Source organism: Eutrema salsugineum, unplaced genomic scaffold, assembly GCF_000478725.1.
Source record: "Eutrema salsugineum unplaced genomic scaffold, Eutsalg1_0 scaffold_7, whole genome shotgun sequence".
Taxonomy (NCBI): Eukaryota; Viridiplantae; Streptophyta; class Magnoliopsida; order Brassicales; family Brassicaceae; genus Eutrema; species Eutrema salsugineum.
The window spans coordinates 5003550-5022168 of record NW_006256486.1 but is presented as its reverse complement, the minus strand read 5'-3'; the positions used below and the strand labels follow the sequence as shown (position 1 = coordinate 5022168).

Below are 18619 nucleotides of genomic sequence, written 5' to 3'. Positions count from 1 at the left end.
TGAGACTTGAGCACAATTTAAAATCCAAAAAGTAAACAAATAGAAGGGAGTTAAGAGTTTTGTAATCTGAGGGTTTCATGTTGGAATCTGAAATCTGAAATGGCATGTGTTCTTTATCAATCTAAAGTCAGCCAGAGAGAGTAAGATAAGCACCAACTTCGAAGCTTCACTACACTATCTTTATCAAATTGAGATTTTCTAAGTTGTTCAACTCAAAGTGTGTAAAATATACCAAACATGAAAAAGATAATCAATGGATCAAATATCACGTTTGTTGATTCTGGAATGAGAAAAAAAAAATCAATCTCAAAACACTAATACAGAAGAGAAGTCATTTGTGTTTCATGGAAAAGTTGGAGAGATTAAATAAAATTTTTGGGAATTGATTCCAGTCATCTTCTCACTCTAGTAACGACCAATACCCCAAACCCTGATAACTCCATCAGTGTATCCACTGAACAATGTGTTTCCATCTGCACTCCAGTTCAAACTCGTGCAGTAGATCACCTGCATTTTCCATTTCACATTAGAACATATAAATAGCCATAATCAAAAAATCTCAAACCAGAAACTTTGAAATCAGAGTCACCAAATAAATAGTAACTGTAACCACTTCAGACATTGCAATATTAAGAACTGAGAGACAAGAGCTAACTTAAACAAGGATAGGTTTCCGAATCTAAGCTTAACTATGCTTCCTCACCGGAAGTATATACACTCCACATCAATAAAATCAAATTGTTAACTACACACAGAACTAAGAGCAATATGTAATTTAACAATGGCAAAACTTGGAATCAATCATTACAAAAATACAAGGGAAATAAAGAGAGTAGTAATATACCTTCGTCTTGTTTCCGGTTCCAGCAGAACCGTCAGACTTCTCAGCCTCAGCCTTGAGATCAACCTTCAAATCCTCAACAACACTCTTGCTCTCAAGATCCCAGATCCTAATGCTGCTCTCTGTCGCTGCACACAACCAGTATCTGTTGGGGCTGAAGCAGAGAGAGTGAATAACAGAGCCAGCCTCAAGAGAGTAAAGCTTCTTCCCTTCAGCCAAATCCCAAAGCAAGATCACACCGTCTTTCCCACCACTGGCACATAGAGAACCGTCCGGTGACACTGCCACTGTGTTCAAGTAACCAGAATGCCCAGCGAGAGTGTTCTTAAGCTTACAATTCTGGAGATTCCAGACCTTCACTGTGTGATCCCAAGACGCGGATACAATAGTTGGCACGAGCATGTTAGGGCTAAACCTCACACAGCTTACCCATTCCTTGTGACCATCACCTTGATCGGAGATCGTGTATTTACATTCTCCAAGCGTGTTCCAGAGCTTGATCGTGCGGTCACGAGAGGCCGAAACGATCTGACGGTTATCAGCGGAGAAAGCCACGGAGAGAACGTCTTTCGAGTGTCCAACGAATCGGCGAGTGGAGACTCCGGTGGCGAGATCCCAGAGACGAAGCTCGCCGTCCCAGCTTCCGGAGAGAGCGAATTGTCCATCGGAGGAGAGAACAACGTCCTCGACGAAGTGAGAGTGACCGGTTAGCCTGCGCTGAGCAACACCGTAAGACTTGTCTTCCTTGGTGAGTTTCCAGAGGATGATTGACTTATCGCGCGACGAAGTGACGATAATGTCGGAATTGTCGATCGGTGTGGCTATGGCGGTGACCATATCGGTGTGGGCGCACATTGTGCCTTTCAACACGAGTCCCTCAGCCATGGTTTATGTCTATTAGGGTTTCTTCTTCTTCGGAGAGAGGCTACACAGAGAAAGAGTAAAATGGGGGTAACGAAAAACAATTGGTATTTATACTCTGCAAGGAGAAGATATAATTAGGGTTTTGATCGGTTTCCAGTAGTTCGGGTCTTCTTATTGGGCCGGATTATACTACCCAACTACTGTATATGGGCTTTAAAACAAAATCAGTTTATATGAAACATGTTATAAACAGGTGGTCAAAATAATTTGGTGCCAAAGGTGCATTTGCACTGGATATAAATAGTTTTTTTAGCAAATTTTAGTAAAGAGTTTAGGGCCCTTTTGAAAACATTAAGGAATTTTTGCAATATTATGCATAATATATCTACAAAATTAGATTATTGTACAGGGTTTATAAAATTTATGAGCACTGGTTTTGATTGGTAATCATCTATTTGTTTTGAATTCTTCTTGGTGACTGCAATTGTAACAAAGCAAATACTGATTCAGTCGTCTGAGTCACAATGTTCAACTCCCGCTAGGAGACATCTACAAGAACATGCAGCTTATTATGCTTAGGATAAGAGATTTTACATTGCCCTGTTCCTTTACTCAAGAGAAACTTCTAGTATCGTGTAATTGTAAATTTTAATGAATACATAAAAATTTTTAAGGATAAGTTTTGCCAGATTTTTTAATACTAGAAAAAACAGTAAATATCAAAACATTTGCCCAAAAGGAAAAGGCTTTAATTTGTATTTTATTTTATTTTATTTTATCTTTTGAAAATATAAAGCTTTTGTATTTTAAGCAAAATCTAATTTCCTTTTTTTTCGTATTCCCATCCCACTTTGGCTTTGGAATTGGACTCACGATAAGAATCAGGCTTGATATATATATATATAGGGGTTAACGAAGGTGCTACACATTGTTTGCAGAGAGTTTTCTTCTTCTATGTCATGGGTTACCAACAGATTGTTGAAGAAGCCAAGCCGAGTACAAGTGTGGTGGTCCAAGAATCTCCAAGCCGTCTCCGTACTTGGCTGTGAGAACAATCTCGAATTTTCTTACTCTTTCATTGCTAAATTAATAAATTTGATTCTCATCATGACTAACATATAAAAATACTTTTAATTGGTTAATGCAGGTCGAATAAGAACCTACAGTACGACTTTGTGATGAGCATCATCCTCGTAACCCTTAACGTTGCAGCGATCATCTATATGATACAACACAAGATCCCCTTCACCGCATGTATCATAACTTTGGTTTATTGCACTGGGCTATATTTCAGCTTCGGCCTATTTAGTTGCTTGTTTTGGTTCCAAGCAATCACCGATGTCGAAGCTTCTAATCTGTACATGACCGGACGCATCGGTCACATCTGCGGCTTGGGGATTCTCCTCCACCTGCTCTATTCAATTTCGCCACGTGTGGCTCTATGGTTCGGTTTACCTTCTTCGTTATGGGTCGTAGCAGCTTTCATTGCACCTCTTTACACAATGTGTCTAGCCTCAGCATTTAAAAAGGTATCTGAAGATACACGAGCTTACTGGAAGTTTATAAATGAACCACAAGTGCGAGTTGCTAATGTTTAGGTTCCTTATCTTTAATTCCTAGGGTTTTTTTTTTCTTTGTTTACATCACGAATATGATGTGAACTCCTTCTCTTAAGTTTTTTGTCTATTGATTATCTTTCTTTGGTTTTTTTTTTATGTGTGTGGAAGACCAAATTTTATATTTGTTTTTGAACTCAGGACACATCTTCATTGATGATTCAATTCGATGTGGTTTTACAAAACTTTTTTTTTTGTCTTTTAGTCATTGGCCTTTTTAATACTTTACTAGATATGAACTTTCAAACTTGACGAGGGTTATAAAATTAATCCAACTGTTTTAAAAAGACTTGAAGGCATCACTGGCATGATTTACGTGCCGCAGTCTCATTATATTATTCACAATCGTTTTTTTGTCTCCTATTAGAATAGGAAAATATCAAAGCAGATCTCACGGAGATATTGGGAAATATAAGATAAGAAGAAGAATATAAGTCGAGTAAGAAACTTGACAAAACTAAAACAAAAAAAAATATATCTGAGAGCACTTCCACTCGGTTGACTGAAAAATTAACTATATAAACAAGGAAAGACTGAAATTGAGAGAAATTTTAGTTCTGTTAGCACTAAAGAATAACAAATCAACTGAAATAAATAACAAAGAAAATTAGTTAGAAAAGTGGGAAATAAATAAAATAGCATACGTGAATGACTGGAAAGTATAATTAATTGGTACCGTAAAAAATTAAAGAAAAAATGTTTGGAAAGAGGGGCATTGGAGTATTGGACTACGTTGGAGAATGACCATTTCCTCATCAATTGCATAAAATCTCCAATATATTAGAGTGGAGGCAGTATTGGACACTTGGCAGTTTTAGGATTAAAGTTGGTATTTAGCTACATTATTAATTCGTTTAATTTTAATTCTCTTATTATTTCTATAGCCAAACAGACTGTTATTTCTTAAAACACATTTAACTGCAATAAATTTTTCAAATACGTCTTCTTCATATATTTTTTTACTAGGATAGTACCCGTGCTGTGCACGGGATGAATGTTATCTTTTATACCGAAATCATAACATACTATAATGTATGTATACAGGATGTTGAATGATATTTGATTAATTGCGCATTTTGTTGTATTTGAAACAGAATTTATATTAAGTGTTTATTTATGTTAGTACTATATTGATATATGATAAATGGACTTGATATATGTGACTAACTATTTATTGATTTGTTTTGTATTTTTTTGTTTTTAATAGTTTTCCTTTTTGTAATATACAGTAATGAATGAATTTAACCGATTTCTAATTTCATTCATAAATATATATATTGCGCTAATTATTATAAGAAAAAAGACCAAAATAAATTGAAGTGTATGATGAAAAGAAAGACAGAACTAATATATTCGGAGGGAAAAAATAGAATAACAGAGTGAAGCATAGATGACATCGAAAATCTAGTGATGTGATAGAGAATAATGGTCTTCTCGAAGTTTTAGCTTTATCTTTCAATTGTGGGAATCATTGTTGCTATTTGCAGAAGCTATCAGAGGCGAAGATGTAACACTATATAATTTATTCATAGAATTTTGTTGTAGTTATTTTACTGTTGAAGTTGTATTAATGTAATTTGTAATTTATTTGGTTTGAGCATAGTTTTTAGTTGAATATGCTTAAATTTATTCGATATATATTTTTTTTAGTATATTAAAGCTGTTTCAGATATTGTAGAGATAACTAATGTCTATTATAATTAAACATGAAAGTTATTAGAAAGAGTAATCAGGTATATTTACAGAATATACTTAATAAATCGGAGATAAAAACTGAGGTTCTATTTTACAATCTTATTTCCTTGGTTTTTAGCTAACCATTTTTTTTAAAAAACATTTAGATAACTTTCATAATTTTATATTATCTAAACTACCACAAAGTTCTAAATAACAGAATAAACAGAAATTCGATAATTAAAATACGTCCTTAATAAATAGAAATTAGACAGTCAAATATCCAAAGGATCCATAACAAAACATACGATAAGTTTAAAGTTTTAACAGAAATATAAAAGTTCAACATCACACCATAGACTTAGAAAATAAAAATAGTTAAACGCAACAGATGATGATTCATCTCTAGTCGACTTTAGTTGCGCAAGTTCCTTGAGTTGAAGATGCAGTCATCATTTTTTTGGTAATCCTGCAAAATATGAATGACGACTTAATTATAGAAAGTTCGATTTTTAGTAACGTAAAAGGAAATATATTTGAATGCTTACTTGTTCCTGAACTTATAAACTTGATCGATGGGTGGAGCAAGTAAGAAGCGAGAGAAGCCAGTGTTTTCATGTTCATGGATAGTCAGTTCATCTAAATTAACATAAATCATATGAGAAATTGCATCTATGTCCAAATTACTTAAAATTTGATAAAATAATCTAATAGAAATATTTACATACCGATATTCTTTTTAACTGTCCAGTCAGTTAAAACACAAATAGCCAAGGGACCTGTGAATCATTTACATCGTTCTTTGATGTCCACAGCAAAGTCACCATATGCAAAGCATTGGAAGGAATAATCCCTAAGTTGATTACAAACAAAGGGTGAAAAAAAAACAATAACAAATTTTTTTAAAAAGATTAAACTATTATCATACTCTGCATCCTTAAGTGTGAACTCAAGAACTCGCTTTGTTTCTCCATCTGGAAAACACTGGGTGTAGACCTCGCCAATATTTTCAAGACTTCCCATCAAATCTAAATATATAATCAGATATTTCAGTTACTTAAAACAAAATCTTAAAGCATAAAAGGTTTTGTATGTCTAACAAAACCTAATTAAGTAAACAGAACATGCAATGAAAAATATAGTTTGTAATCATAACATACCAACTAGATAGTACTGCGCAAATGGTTTTCGGTAGATAGCACTGAATTCAACCAAGTTGATGAATGGATCTTCTGTCTGTGGCCTGAGAGTTCCAGCCTTTGCCTCGTGTGTCAGGATAATTTGGTGACTGTGGTTTGTAGTCCTTCCCTTCATTTCCCATTCAGAATTGGCTATCCGAAAATTAGTTAGCCTCACCCATCTTCCTTCGGTACAGACATATTCAAAATAGGATAGTGCTCTGTTTGTAGCAAATCCATTGATCCTGTTACCCTGAAATAGTATACAGAAATATTAATAAAACTATGTAAACATATCAATCAAACAATGGATAAGTAATTACAAATATGTAACGTACATTCTCGTCAACAAATATGAAGTTCATTGCCGGTAAGCCTGCGTCGTCTTTAACTGACCAGCGCTTGTAAACCTTGACCTTAATGATCCAATCATCCCTCCATGCATGAAGTTCGTTAACACCTGCGTACTCACCCATTAGATTCTTCTTTTTTGGGTAAAAGATGGAGTTTTTGGAAGACAGAAGAGAGTAGGGTTTTTTCTAGATGTATGAATGGAAAGATAAACGTTTAGTAGAGAAAATGTAGTATATATAGAAAAATCATTGAACAGATGCGATGGTTGTTATTTTTTGGAAAGTTAAAACATTTTTGGAGAGTTGCAACGGTTGAGAATATTTGGTATATAGATATGAGGAAGCAGTTATTAATATGAGAGTAACTGTTTCTGATTTTTTTATATTTACAAAGACAATGTATGCATTGATAGACGATATAATATAGGGAAGTAGGAAGTTGGTATATATCAAGTCAAAGTTATTTAGGGAATAGATTTACATGAACATAGATTCTCTAAATAATGAATATACTGATAATAACGTTGAAAATCTTTTATTGAACTTCAAAGATAAAATTATTTCCAATATTATCAATGTCTATGGATGGAATGGTTTGTTCAGATTTGATAGTTGGATATAAAATTGTTTTATGCAATTATGATATTTTAGTAAGGAGGTTATAAGGACATGTATCAGATCAAGTGCATCGCAAAAACAGAATTCAACATTGCAATGATAATCATTGAATGAATAGTAACTTGTAATATTTGTATCATATAGTCATATTCTGTTTACTGATTAAAATAATGAGTATATACAATTAATTCACATATTTAAGAGACAATATGGAAAAATATAAGGAAATAAAATAAGAAAACTAAACTATGTTTATATTTTCATATGAAATAATTTTTCGAAACAACTGAATATATATATTACCTATCTCATAATGCAAATTTCAAACATATATATACATATCAATACTATGCGATGTATGTATTATGAGAGAAATTTTATAATACTAATAAGCAGACAATTTATATAGATAAAGCAAAATATAATGTCCAAATATTTAAACTTAACAAAAGATAAGAACATAATGTATCTTATTTATCATCCCACAGGAAAGTTAAAAAAATAATCAATATTTCATTTCTTCTGCTTCTTCGATGATGATGTAGCTTCGGCATCATTCTTCATTGCTCCTTTTGACTTGTTTGATTTCTTCTCATTATTCCAAAACCTAGTTAGACAAATGACAGATATAAAAATAGTTATGATTTATGTAAACAAATTAGTGAAAAAGTAAGATTCACAAAATAAAAATTATTACATTTTACAAAAGGATTCCGCTACTTCTAACTCAGGGTGAAATTCAAATCTTGTTATTCCACCTCTGCTTTTGAGATATATATTACCTGTAAATAAACACGTGTATTTTAAAAACATGTCACCATATTTATAAAAAAAGATATAAAGAGTTATACTATAACACAAACCTCCATCATTTTTGATACTCCAATCAGTTAGAAGACACAAAGCAGGAATTTGTCTAACATCCCATATTTTGTTATTGAAATCAACAGCTAATTGTCCTACGGCATTGCACTGAATCTGCATATCACTACACGAAATATATGAAGTATATAATTACCCTTTTAGAAAAACTTAAACTATAAAAAACAACATAATGAGCAATGCTTACTTGTGATCCTTCATTGTGAAAGTAATAGAAGGAGTCATTTTGTTAGGCCTATTTGGGCAAGTTTGATCTTTTATAACCTTTAGTTCTTCATTACTAATAACAAAACCCAAAAGATATGTATACATATATATATAAGGACCTAATCAGTTCTTATCAACCTAAATATTATACACCTATCTCAATAAATATTGAATTTGAATATAAAGTTAGAATGTTTACCAACAGGGAATTCAGAATCGGCTTCGCCTTTAAGAATTTCGGAGAAAGAATAGAAGCCCTTTCCAGATTCCACTTCCCTTGGTTCAGTATCAGTTATAGTCGTATTTTCCAATAACTGTATAGACCAACCGATTGGAGAATTTGGTTCTGGTAATGGGTCTTCAAAGACCACAAAATCTTTGATAGTCTTCCAATCACCCTCGTTAATTTCTCTATCATATAACTTAATCAAACCGGCATGATACAGATATGCTAGAACCATATCACCCTGTATAGAAAAAAGTTATGTTCCAAAATAACCAATATAATAAATTAGGAATTATTATAGTTAACAAACCTCTTCGTCCATGAGCATCATCTGTAACAAATCACGATTAGGAGTTCCTTGATCGATCCATTTCTTCAGTACCTTAACACGGAGGCTCCAATTTGTTCTATCGAGATGCAAATCGTTGATGTGGTCATAAGAAGCCATTACCCTAGTGTGTAGATTTCTGTTTGAAAGAGAGGAAAGCAATTTAATAAAATGGATGTTACAAAAGTTGGACGATAAGGATCTATTGCTATTTGACAGGATATATAATAATTAAATTCTTAAAATAAAACCCTACACGTTAAAGGGATTGGAAACCGATTAAGTAACCAATACGGTAATACAATTTACTTTATTGAAAGATTCATTCATTTTGGAAAAGGGTATATGCATCGGTCAATCAACTGAACTCTTTCTGCTAAGTATGCAGCTTTTCTGAAATTGAATATATTTAGGCAAACTCATATTAGTCAAACTAATTATTATGAGATGTATTGAATATAGTGAAATATGTTTTTCATAGTGAATAAGGATATAAAATATATCTAAACATAAAATCATACATATATTCCCACAAAAATACATTTAAGTATTTAGGCGAGTACATTCATACAAATATTTCCATAAAAAATATCTTCAGTTGATTCATACATATATTTACGTAAATATTTGTTTACCATAATGTGTTTTTCATATATGATGTTTTTTGTAATTGTCGGTTAAATTAAACTATTCTATAGTATGGTGTTTAAATAAGAAATATATTAGGTAACAGAAAGATTATGAATCAACCAAATATTCGCAAATCTTGATTAAATTAAATACATGGTCATATATCTTATAGTCATGTACTAATCTCGGAAACTATAATAACAAAGATCATATATATGTATGGCTACTATATCAATCATTTAGTATCTATACAAACATTCATATAATTTTTTATTTAAAATCTCATACAACTTCTTTCATTCAGTATATATATAAAATCACTAAGTGCTGAATAATTTGATCATGTAATACATAAAAAGCCATTTCAATGATTTCGAACAAATATATAACAAAAAATATCATTGTATACGAATTACAATTGTTTTGCATAGCTATAAAAACTTAAATGGTAAAAAATGTGGAATGATTATTCGCTCCAAGGAAGAGTTTTATATAAATTTTCCTGAAAATAAATTTTCCTTCCAATTAGTAACAATTCATCATATATAAATCAAATATATAAAGAATATAAAAAATAGTAACTTACCAAATAGTTCTACTTGATAAGCTTCTGAAATATTTCTTTGAAGACAACATTCATGGTCTGTTTCTGTGGATTGCCTTCTTTGTCAACAATGAGAACCTTTAGCCCTGCTTTAGACTTAACTCTGGATAGAGCAACATACAACTGACCATGTGAAAAAACAGGTCTAGGCAAATATAAACCAACACTTGAGAGTGTTTGTCCCTGACTTTTATTGATGGTCATAGCAAATGAGACCATCAATGGGAATTGTCTCCGTCTCATTCTGAAAGGGAATTTGCCTTCAGGAGGTGAAACAGACAATCTAGGTATATAGACTTTCTGACCGAGTGTATGCCCTGTTAACACAATTGCTTCAATGATGTGATCAGCTAGTTGAGTCACTTGAAGCCTGGTTCCATTGCATAACCCACTATTGGGATCAATATTTCTTAGCAATATGACAGGTGCTCCGACCCTCAACTTTATACAATGATTAGGTAAACCAGAAATCTTTATGTTATTCAAAAAGTCTGGAGTATAAACACTACTGTCATGATTGGAAGTATCTGATGGATCTATAGAATCTGAACTTAGATAAACTCTCTCTTCACCTGTTTACAAAAATGATCAGTTAATAAGCTATTATTAAAAATCATAGTAGTACATATAATAAGCCAACAAAATACAAATAACGATTATGTATATAGATTATACCTCGAAGAGCAGACATCATGTAATCATTAATCGCGCATACATCATCATTAGTTGGACATAAAATTGCTCTTTCCTGGAAAAAGTTAGGATCGTTTTGTTCTTCAAATCCTAATCCATAAACAGATTCAACAATAGCCTTAATCGGCTCATTGCACTCTGTTATCAAAAGTTCCTCGGGCATATCAATCATGACTTCCCCTGTATTTGGTAGATTAACCTTACCATCGCCTACCCGAAGAATCCATTCAGAAAAAGATTTGATTTCTTCTGCAATACTTGCATCAATGTCTGCCAATAAACGCATGTTTTTTGTTAATTTCAAAACTTTACATTCGTCCCATAGATAAGAAGAACATAGAGATGCCCTTGTGATATCTTCTCTTCCACCACCAGTTATAACAGGCAAGACTTGTCGGAAATCACCACCAAAGAAAACAACCTTTCCACCAAAAGGTTTATCTTTATGCCTAGGAATAACATCACGCATACTCCGATCTAAACTCTCAAAACAAAATTTACTCATCATAGGAGCTTCATCCCAAATGATTAATAAGGCCTCAGCGACTAATGCAGCTAAATCTGATCCTGGATGCATATTGCAAGTAGATAGCTCATCTGGATTTAAAGGAATTCCAAATCGTGAATGAGCTGTTCTTCCACCAGGCAATAAAAGAGCAGCTATACCACTACTGGCCACGTTTAATACAATTTGTCCTTTAGAACGAATGGCAGCAGACAAAATTTTCCATAAATGTGTTTTTCCTGTTCCACCAAACCCATATAGGAAAAAAACACCACCTTGGTCTAATGTAACAGCTTCCATTATCTCTGAGTATACTTTCATCTGCTCTTCAGTTAAACCAGGAAGCATCTTATTATGAAGAGCAGACATATCATCCTTATCATAATTCCTTTCATCGAATAACAGTCGATTAATGGAAGCATTATGATAACCATCAGATGGAAGAGGCATACCATCAAAATAAGCCAAAGAACTTCCATTGCTACGCATAATTATCTCAATTGCATCCAATGTATAATTTTTGAGCTGGTCTTCAGAAAGGGTTAAATCTACAACAAACGATGGAAACAATTAATAAAATATAATATGATGGTTATGTCATAGATATATTTTGTTCCAAATATTTAAGGAAAATACCTTCTCTGTTTTCTAATCTCCTTCGTCGATATATGATATCATCTGAAAGAAGTTGCCAAGTCTCATTCCAAACTCCACATGGATTAAGAATACTATCCGTAATGAGCATAACAGCAAAAAGTTTCCTTAGGAAAGATCCGGATCCCCAAATGCTTGCTTCTTTCAAAGCTTCTATGTATTCAGTGTCATCATCTAGCAAACCCAAAGCATAACATGCATCCTTGAATGTAGGATATAAAACTTTGTCAACCGTTTTCAAAAAATCAAAACTGGTTGGACATTGGACCCTGTTTAGCAATACACGTAAATAGTAAAGCTGACCACATGATAGAGGAACATATGTTAGTCTCCCTATAGCCATACCCTTTTGTCTTGGCCTCCACTCAACCTCTTTTCTGTCGTATATAAACACTATTGGGAATTCGGCATAGGTGAGATTCTTCGATAATTCAGGATATTTGTCGCAAGCTTCAAAGAAAGCAAGTAGCATTGAACTCTGAACTAATCTGCGATTAAGAACTGTTTCTACCGGGTCATCATCACCATACACGCATGGTTGTTCTCCAGGAAGATGGAAATATAATTTTTCCACAGGCAAACTTCTATAATGTATTGCAAAAGCAAGTATACGCCAAGATGCTTCGCAAGCAGATACATATCTGTTGATATATTAAGCAAATGATAGATAGTTAAACATATGAGGAAAACGACAATATAAGTGTTGAATACTTATAATTGTAAGTTCGAGAAACAATAAATACCTGCATTCAAAATACTCTCTAATCTCATCTTTAGTAACTTCAGATGCGTCGTCACCATCCTCGTTCGCAAACTCACCAATGTCTTTGGCATTATTCTCGATAGTAGCTAAAACTCTATCAGGACCTTTGTGGATGTATTTGAATAAATACTTGATTGACCTAGCTTGTGTACACCACTCAACATTGATATGTGCTCTATAACGCAAAGATAACTTCCTGTTATATGGAACAACCCAACTGTTATCAAGTCTGATACCATTTTTCTCAACAAAATCATCAGTTTGTCTCCTCATGTAATGTGAAAAACCAATGTTATCAACAACAGTCCGGTCACAGTATTTCTTTGGAAACATCTTGGAACACCGTCCATTTACCATGCATGGAGAACTCTTATTTATATTACCACATGGACCATGTATCATGTTCTGCTTCACAACTTCATATAACTCAGGATCAGTTTCTTTATTAGGAATCTCAGCTGATATTACTTTATCTATTGATTCAGGTGTAGGAAATTTGTATTTCGATGCCATCCAAATCAAAATATGAGCATGAGGAAGTCCTCTCTTCTGAAATTCAATTGTATAGATTCCTGTAAAATAGTATAATACATAATCAGTATCGTAAAATATATGATATTAGTATATGAAATGACATAAACTCGATTTACTAAAACATACCACAAACAGTTTCACCAAACAACTTTTTTTCAGTCAAATCTGTCATTAGGGATTTCAGCTTCATCTTGAATATACGACAACAAATATCAGGCCTGTCTTCAGGTTTGAGATTTCGTTTCTGACAATACCTAACAATCTCTGGCCAGTTTGGATTGCAAGTGAAAGTGATAAATAAATCGGAAATCCGAAGTATTTACAAATAGCCATTGCATCCAAGTAATTGTTATTCATGTACCTAGAACCACCAGTGAATGATGCAGGAATCAAAATACGTTTTCCAGTATTGGATAGACACTTTGGCCTTCATTATGCGCTTCAACTAAATTTACAAACTTCTCAGAACTAAGTTTGACTTGGTTGTTCCTGAAGTATCGTAATCTATTAGCTTCAATCATTGTAAATACGTCGACCAAAAATTGCTGGTATAGTCGTTTAGACCGAATTATTGCCTGAGATTCCATCAACCTATCCTGAATTCGATATGAATAATATTCTCTCATGCTGATAGTCTTCCGTTTTCTGTCCTCTTTATGTGAAAAACCATCTTCAATACCAACTTGATAGCCATCTTCAGCATAAGGAAATAATAGAGGATATTGCAGAGCTAGATAACCAACGTATAATTCACTGATTCTTCGAAGACTTCCATCATTTGCTTCTAACATAATGTCTCTATTGTCTAACCCTTCTTCAAAATCACCAGGAATTAATGCAGCAACTTCCGTTGCAGTTGGCAAGTTGTGTGTTCTAGCATCTTTGTCTCTCTTGGCTATTAGAACCATTCGGACAGTATCCTCAATATCTGAATTTTGGTACCTGTCCTTGTAAGAACGAAAAGCTTTAACCAACGGATTGCAATGGTTTAACATCTTCATTAAAGCTTCAATTAGCTCAGGCCGTAGCTTGTTGTCAATTTTACCATTCTTGCTGTAAATGAAAAATGTTAAAACATGGTGAAAATTAGTCTACGTAAACACAGTCAGAATTAAACAATGAATAAATAATTATGTACCTTAATGAAAGTTCTCTATTACGAATCTCATTAATTGTATCGTGAATATAAAGCTGTAAGAACTTGGGTTTTTCATTTGCATTAGGCATCAAACTACCAATAAGATGGTAGTTTTCACCATGTAACTGAAAAACCTGTGGTCCTTTACCTTTGTTTATATCATGATTTATTTTGCCTTCTATAGAGGTAAAAGAAAACATCATGTTATATGCTCTAATATTTTCACGGAAATGACGACAAATCTCATCGTCACTTGTGAAGAGATATAACAGTAGAGGAGGAGGTTGTTGTAACATTGGGAGCTTTACTTTTCCTTGCACACAACAAAGCGTGAAAATGTATGCTTTCAATTTTTTTTTCTTGCTGATCCTCTCGTTAAACCACATACGGGCAGAGCAGTGTGTACAATGATAAATAGGGTCGCCATCATCGTAGTACCCTATAACATGACGAATTATAATTTATTATATTTCAGTAAACAGTAAGCTGATACATCCAAAGTCAACTACGTTACCATTAGGCTGAATTACAGGTCCAATATCTAATTGAGATTGAACAGTACTACATTCAGGGACGCCATGATCATTGGCAGGTGTATAATTCCTTTCTACACCTTCCAATGATAGTGTAGATTGTAAACCAATTGGATCATAGATTGTCGAAGATCCTAACAACACAGTAATGTTTATGGAAGTAAATAATATAGAAAACTTTAATCATAATGACGATAAACAATAGAATACCTTACAATACACGACCACGATTAATAATATTGTGGAAAGAAATATGAATATATATATACCTGAAGCTTGAATGTTTGCATGTCTCTTTTTCAAGATAACCTGTCTCCTATTAATCCTTGACAATCTTTGATTTTCAAAAATGGAACTGGTAATGTTATTACTTTGTGATTGAGGCAACAGAACATTGGATGTATCTATACAAATATTAAAGCAATATTAACAATTAAAATACATCCAAAATGAAATTAAAGTATTTAAAAATTACCCTATCAACTAATACATGATTATACCTTTCCTTTTCCTTACTGATTTTTTTCCATGGTTGTTAGATAAAGTAGAAGTCGATGAAGTAACAGAGCCTATTTTCATAAACCAACTTATCAAAATGTTAGATAAGATAAAAGATAATTTCTATGTCATATACATCATAATTATAAACAAAGATCTGAACATATTTAATACATGATACCTGATTGCGAAGTAGTTTTTGGTGATTTATTACATGGTTGCATTGCTTTCTCCATAGCAGAGTTCCAAAACGAAACAACTATTAATTGATAATATGAAGGACACAATTGTAATAGAGCAATCTCTTTAATTAAGCAGGTATATAAACAATCAGGATATAACAACTAAGTTATTAAGGATACGGGCATACTCAATCTTTTCAACTGTGTTGTATCTTGATGGATCATCTCTTAGTTTTGCTAGTTGATGTAAATCAAAAAATGAAAAACTCATTATATAAAACCTAAATGATACAATAGAGATTGAATTGAAAAAAATATAAACGTACGTGCAGGTCTAGAACTTTTAGATGGATGACTCAATTCTAGATTTTTATTTCTTGAACTTGAAGGTCCATCGTTGAATTTGAGATTTCTTGTGACATCTGTCAAGTTTCTATCGGATAAAACATGATTTCCAACAATGGGTTGATCTAATTTTCCTGAAAATGAATATGAAACAAAGTAGTCATAAGTATTTAACATTTCTAAAAATAATAAACAAAATATTAAACTAAATATATAAAAATAAGCTTACTTGATTGAGTTTTTTTCCTTCTGGTCGTATCAGGATTTTGGTTATATGTGATATAGCAATATTCTGATGTAGAATATCGACTATCACAAATACTTGCTGTTGGTATAGTTGGCAGAAATTGATTTGAGCCATAACATGGAGTGACTAGACTTGCTAGATATTATAAAGAAAATAATTTAGTTATAAAAGAGGTTTCATTAAGTTACCACTAAACATAAAGAAGAAGGGTTAAAAAAATACTTGTTTGTGTACCTGTGTAATTTTCTTTTCCTGTTACTGATGTTACAGGAGAACAACAAAATTTAAAGATAATGCAGTTGTCAATGAATAAATCGATTACAATGAAAATAAATAAACTACGTACTTGGACTAAGTTGGTTCCTTTTAGGATAACTTGAAGCACTGGGACCAGTTCGGGTATGACTGATATCTCCTAATATATTTCGGAAAACACCAGGAATTGAAATTGGAACTGGCAATGCTTTTCGTTTAGGGGTAACTTCATTCTCCCCATTGGCATCTGTATATAATAAAAAATTCGATGTTTCAGTCCATATTTATTATCTAATTACCAAACAATCATAAATAGTTGAGCAATATAAGTTGTTCAATGATGTTTCATCTTGGCCCATAGGAAATAAATATAATACGTACTCAAACTACATTGATTCCTTTTCCGAGTACTTGAAGTGGTCGGGGGGTTCTGAATATTAATAATATCTCCAACGTTATTTTCGAAATCATCAGGATTTGAGATAGGTACTGGTAATGGTACTCGTGCAGGGGTAACTTGAATATCTCCATTGTGTTCTGTAAATAATACAAAAATATATGTGGAACTTTTAGATAGAACATTTATAAATCGGATTCTTAAGTAATTTTTTGTACTTTCTTAAGAATATACAAACCCGAGTATAAATTTGAGTTTATAAGCGAATGAACCATAACTTTTATACCTGGGTTAATGAAATCCAGTTTAGGTCTTTTGGTTAAGATGTCATGATCTTTATCCATTGCAGAAGACGAATTTTTGTTCTTTTTCATTTTTCTACAGATTTGTCAGAATGTAGAGAATCGATATATGCGTAGGATATATTTAATATTAATAATTTAAAAGTAGTATGCATCTTAATAGGATAGTTACAATATTCTAAAGATTTGTTAAGATTACAAATATATTGAGAATTTATCTAAACATGGAAACTTTAGGAATTAGTTTAAGTTCTTTTAATTATGATTGGTTGTGTTAATATTCACCAATTAGAATCTATATACGACAGAATATAGTAGTTACGATCGTTTTCCTAATTTTGTAAAATATAAATATATTTCTAATTTTATATTTAAATACAGAGTTGTTTTAGGATACAACTGTACTTGTAAGTGCTAGAAAAATATATGTATTGCCAAAGTATTAATGACTCCAAATATCTTGCATGAATGTTGTAAATTTTAATTGCCATGCAGAATTTCTTTTCATATTAGGATTGAGTTTGGCATAACCTTCTGTACATGCAGGTATTTTACTTTGTTATTTATACTAATAAATTAAAATTCAGCAGTTACTAATTAAGTTGCAAAATATAATATAGTTTAAAATTCCTGCTTTTATTAAACTTCAAATAACAAACCACCGCAAAACTGTAAACGGAAAAAGACAAATCCTACGGGCTAGGAAAAAAATAACCGAAACTTAAACAATGAGATATTGTAGTAAATCCTAGAAAACAAAGCAAGCAGGAGAATGCATATTGTTAAAGAAACGAAGAATTCAGTCAACAACTTTCTCCTTCTTAACAGGCTTCAGATAAATCTTTACTTCACTCGCCAAAGCCTTCATGTCACCATTAGCAGCTTTCTTAGAAGTAGACTGCTCTCCATTATGATCATCAAAGTCAATCATCTCATCGCTTTTCCTTTTTGATTGTGGTGAATTATCATCGTCGCCAATGTCAAGTAACATCTTAGGAACCTAAAATGACAAATTTAAACAAATACATGTATGCACATTCATAAATTATTAATGAGAGGCATCTAATTCCTAAATAGCAAACCTGTTCATCGGGAGTTATAAACCCCATTTCCTCAGACTTGACATCAGGGGTAGTCTATAAATAAAACAATAAGTTAACAAAGATCAAAAGGCAATGAAATATGAATAAATACTAGGAATAAATAGTTTAGGGATCTTACCAAAAATCCGGGTATTTCTGAGAATTCTTTGACCATGTCACTTTGGGTCACAATCTTTGTAACTTTGTAAACATCACTGTTGAAAACGATGTTTGAACTCTCAATAGATAGCTTGAACAGAAAAGTTTTCCCACAAATGTTACTAATTGGAAGAGGGAGTACATCTGGATCTTGGATCTGCAAGCAGTTTAGCAAAAATTTCATATCTAATATATATAGTAAGATTCACTATAATAGAGTTGATAGTAATCTGCATAACTACCTCTTCCACAGATTCAGTCAATTGTGCAGCTCTTTGATTTACAACTTCCATGGTAAGCTTATCAAAGAT

At 32.6% G+C, this 18619-nt stretch overlaps 4 protein-coding genes across 4 annotated transcripts; 1 reads left to right on the top strand and 3 right to left on the bottom strand.

Moving 5' to 3' along the window:
* Positions 1-220: 220 nt before the first annotated feature.
* LOC18010972 (receptor for activated C kinase 1B) lies at positions 221-1777 on the bottom strand. The gene is made up of 2 exons (XM_006393318.2): positions 845-1777; positions 221-507 (listed from the first exon to the last, which is right to left on the bottom strand). The coding sequence occupies exons 1-2, from the start codon at positions 1724-1726 to the stop codon at positions 406-408; spliced, it is 984 nt and encodes a 327-aa protein (XP_006393380.1). The 5' UTR covers positions 1727-1777; the 3' UTR covers positions 221-405.
* Positions 1778-2664: 887 nt separating this feature from the next.
* On the top strand, positions 2665-3303 carry LOC18010971. Its single transcript, XM_006393317.2, has 2 exons — positions 2665-2750; positions 2853-3303. The coding sequence occupies exons 1-2, from the start codon at positions 2665-2667 to the stop codon at positions 3301-3303; spliced, it is 537 nt and encodes a 178-aa protein (XP_006393379.2).
* A 2097-nt stretch (positions 3304-5400) lies between these two features.
* Positions 5401-6649, bottom strand: LOC112082966. Its single transcript, XM_024150687.1, has 6 exons — positions 6512-6649; positions 6156-6426; positions 5924-6023; positions 5790-5848; positions 5544-5634; positions 5401-5464 (listed from the first exon to the last, which is right to left on the bottom strand). Exons 1-6 carry the CDS (start codon positions 6647-6649, stop codon positions 5401-5403), a joined length of 723 nt encoding a protein of 240 aa, XP_024006455.1.
* Positions 6650-10012: 3363 nt separating this feature from the next.
* On the bottom strand, positions 10013-13149 carry LOC112082965. Its single transcript, XM_024150686.1, has 5 exons — positions 12617-13149; positions 11856-12514; positions 11027-11767; positions 10697-10984; positions 10013-10593 (listed from the first exon to the last, which is right to left on the bottom strand). Exons 1-5 carry the CDS (start codon positions 13147-13149, stop codon positions 10013-10015), a joined length of 2802 nt encoding a protein of 933 aa, XP_024006454.1.
* Between the last annotated feature and the right edge of the window lie 5470 nt (positions 13150-18619).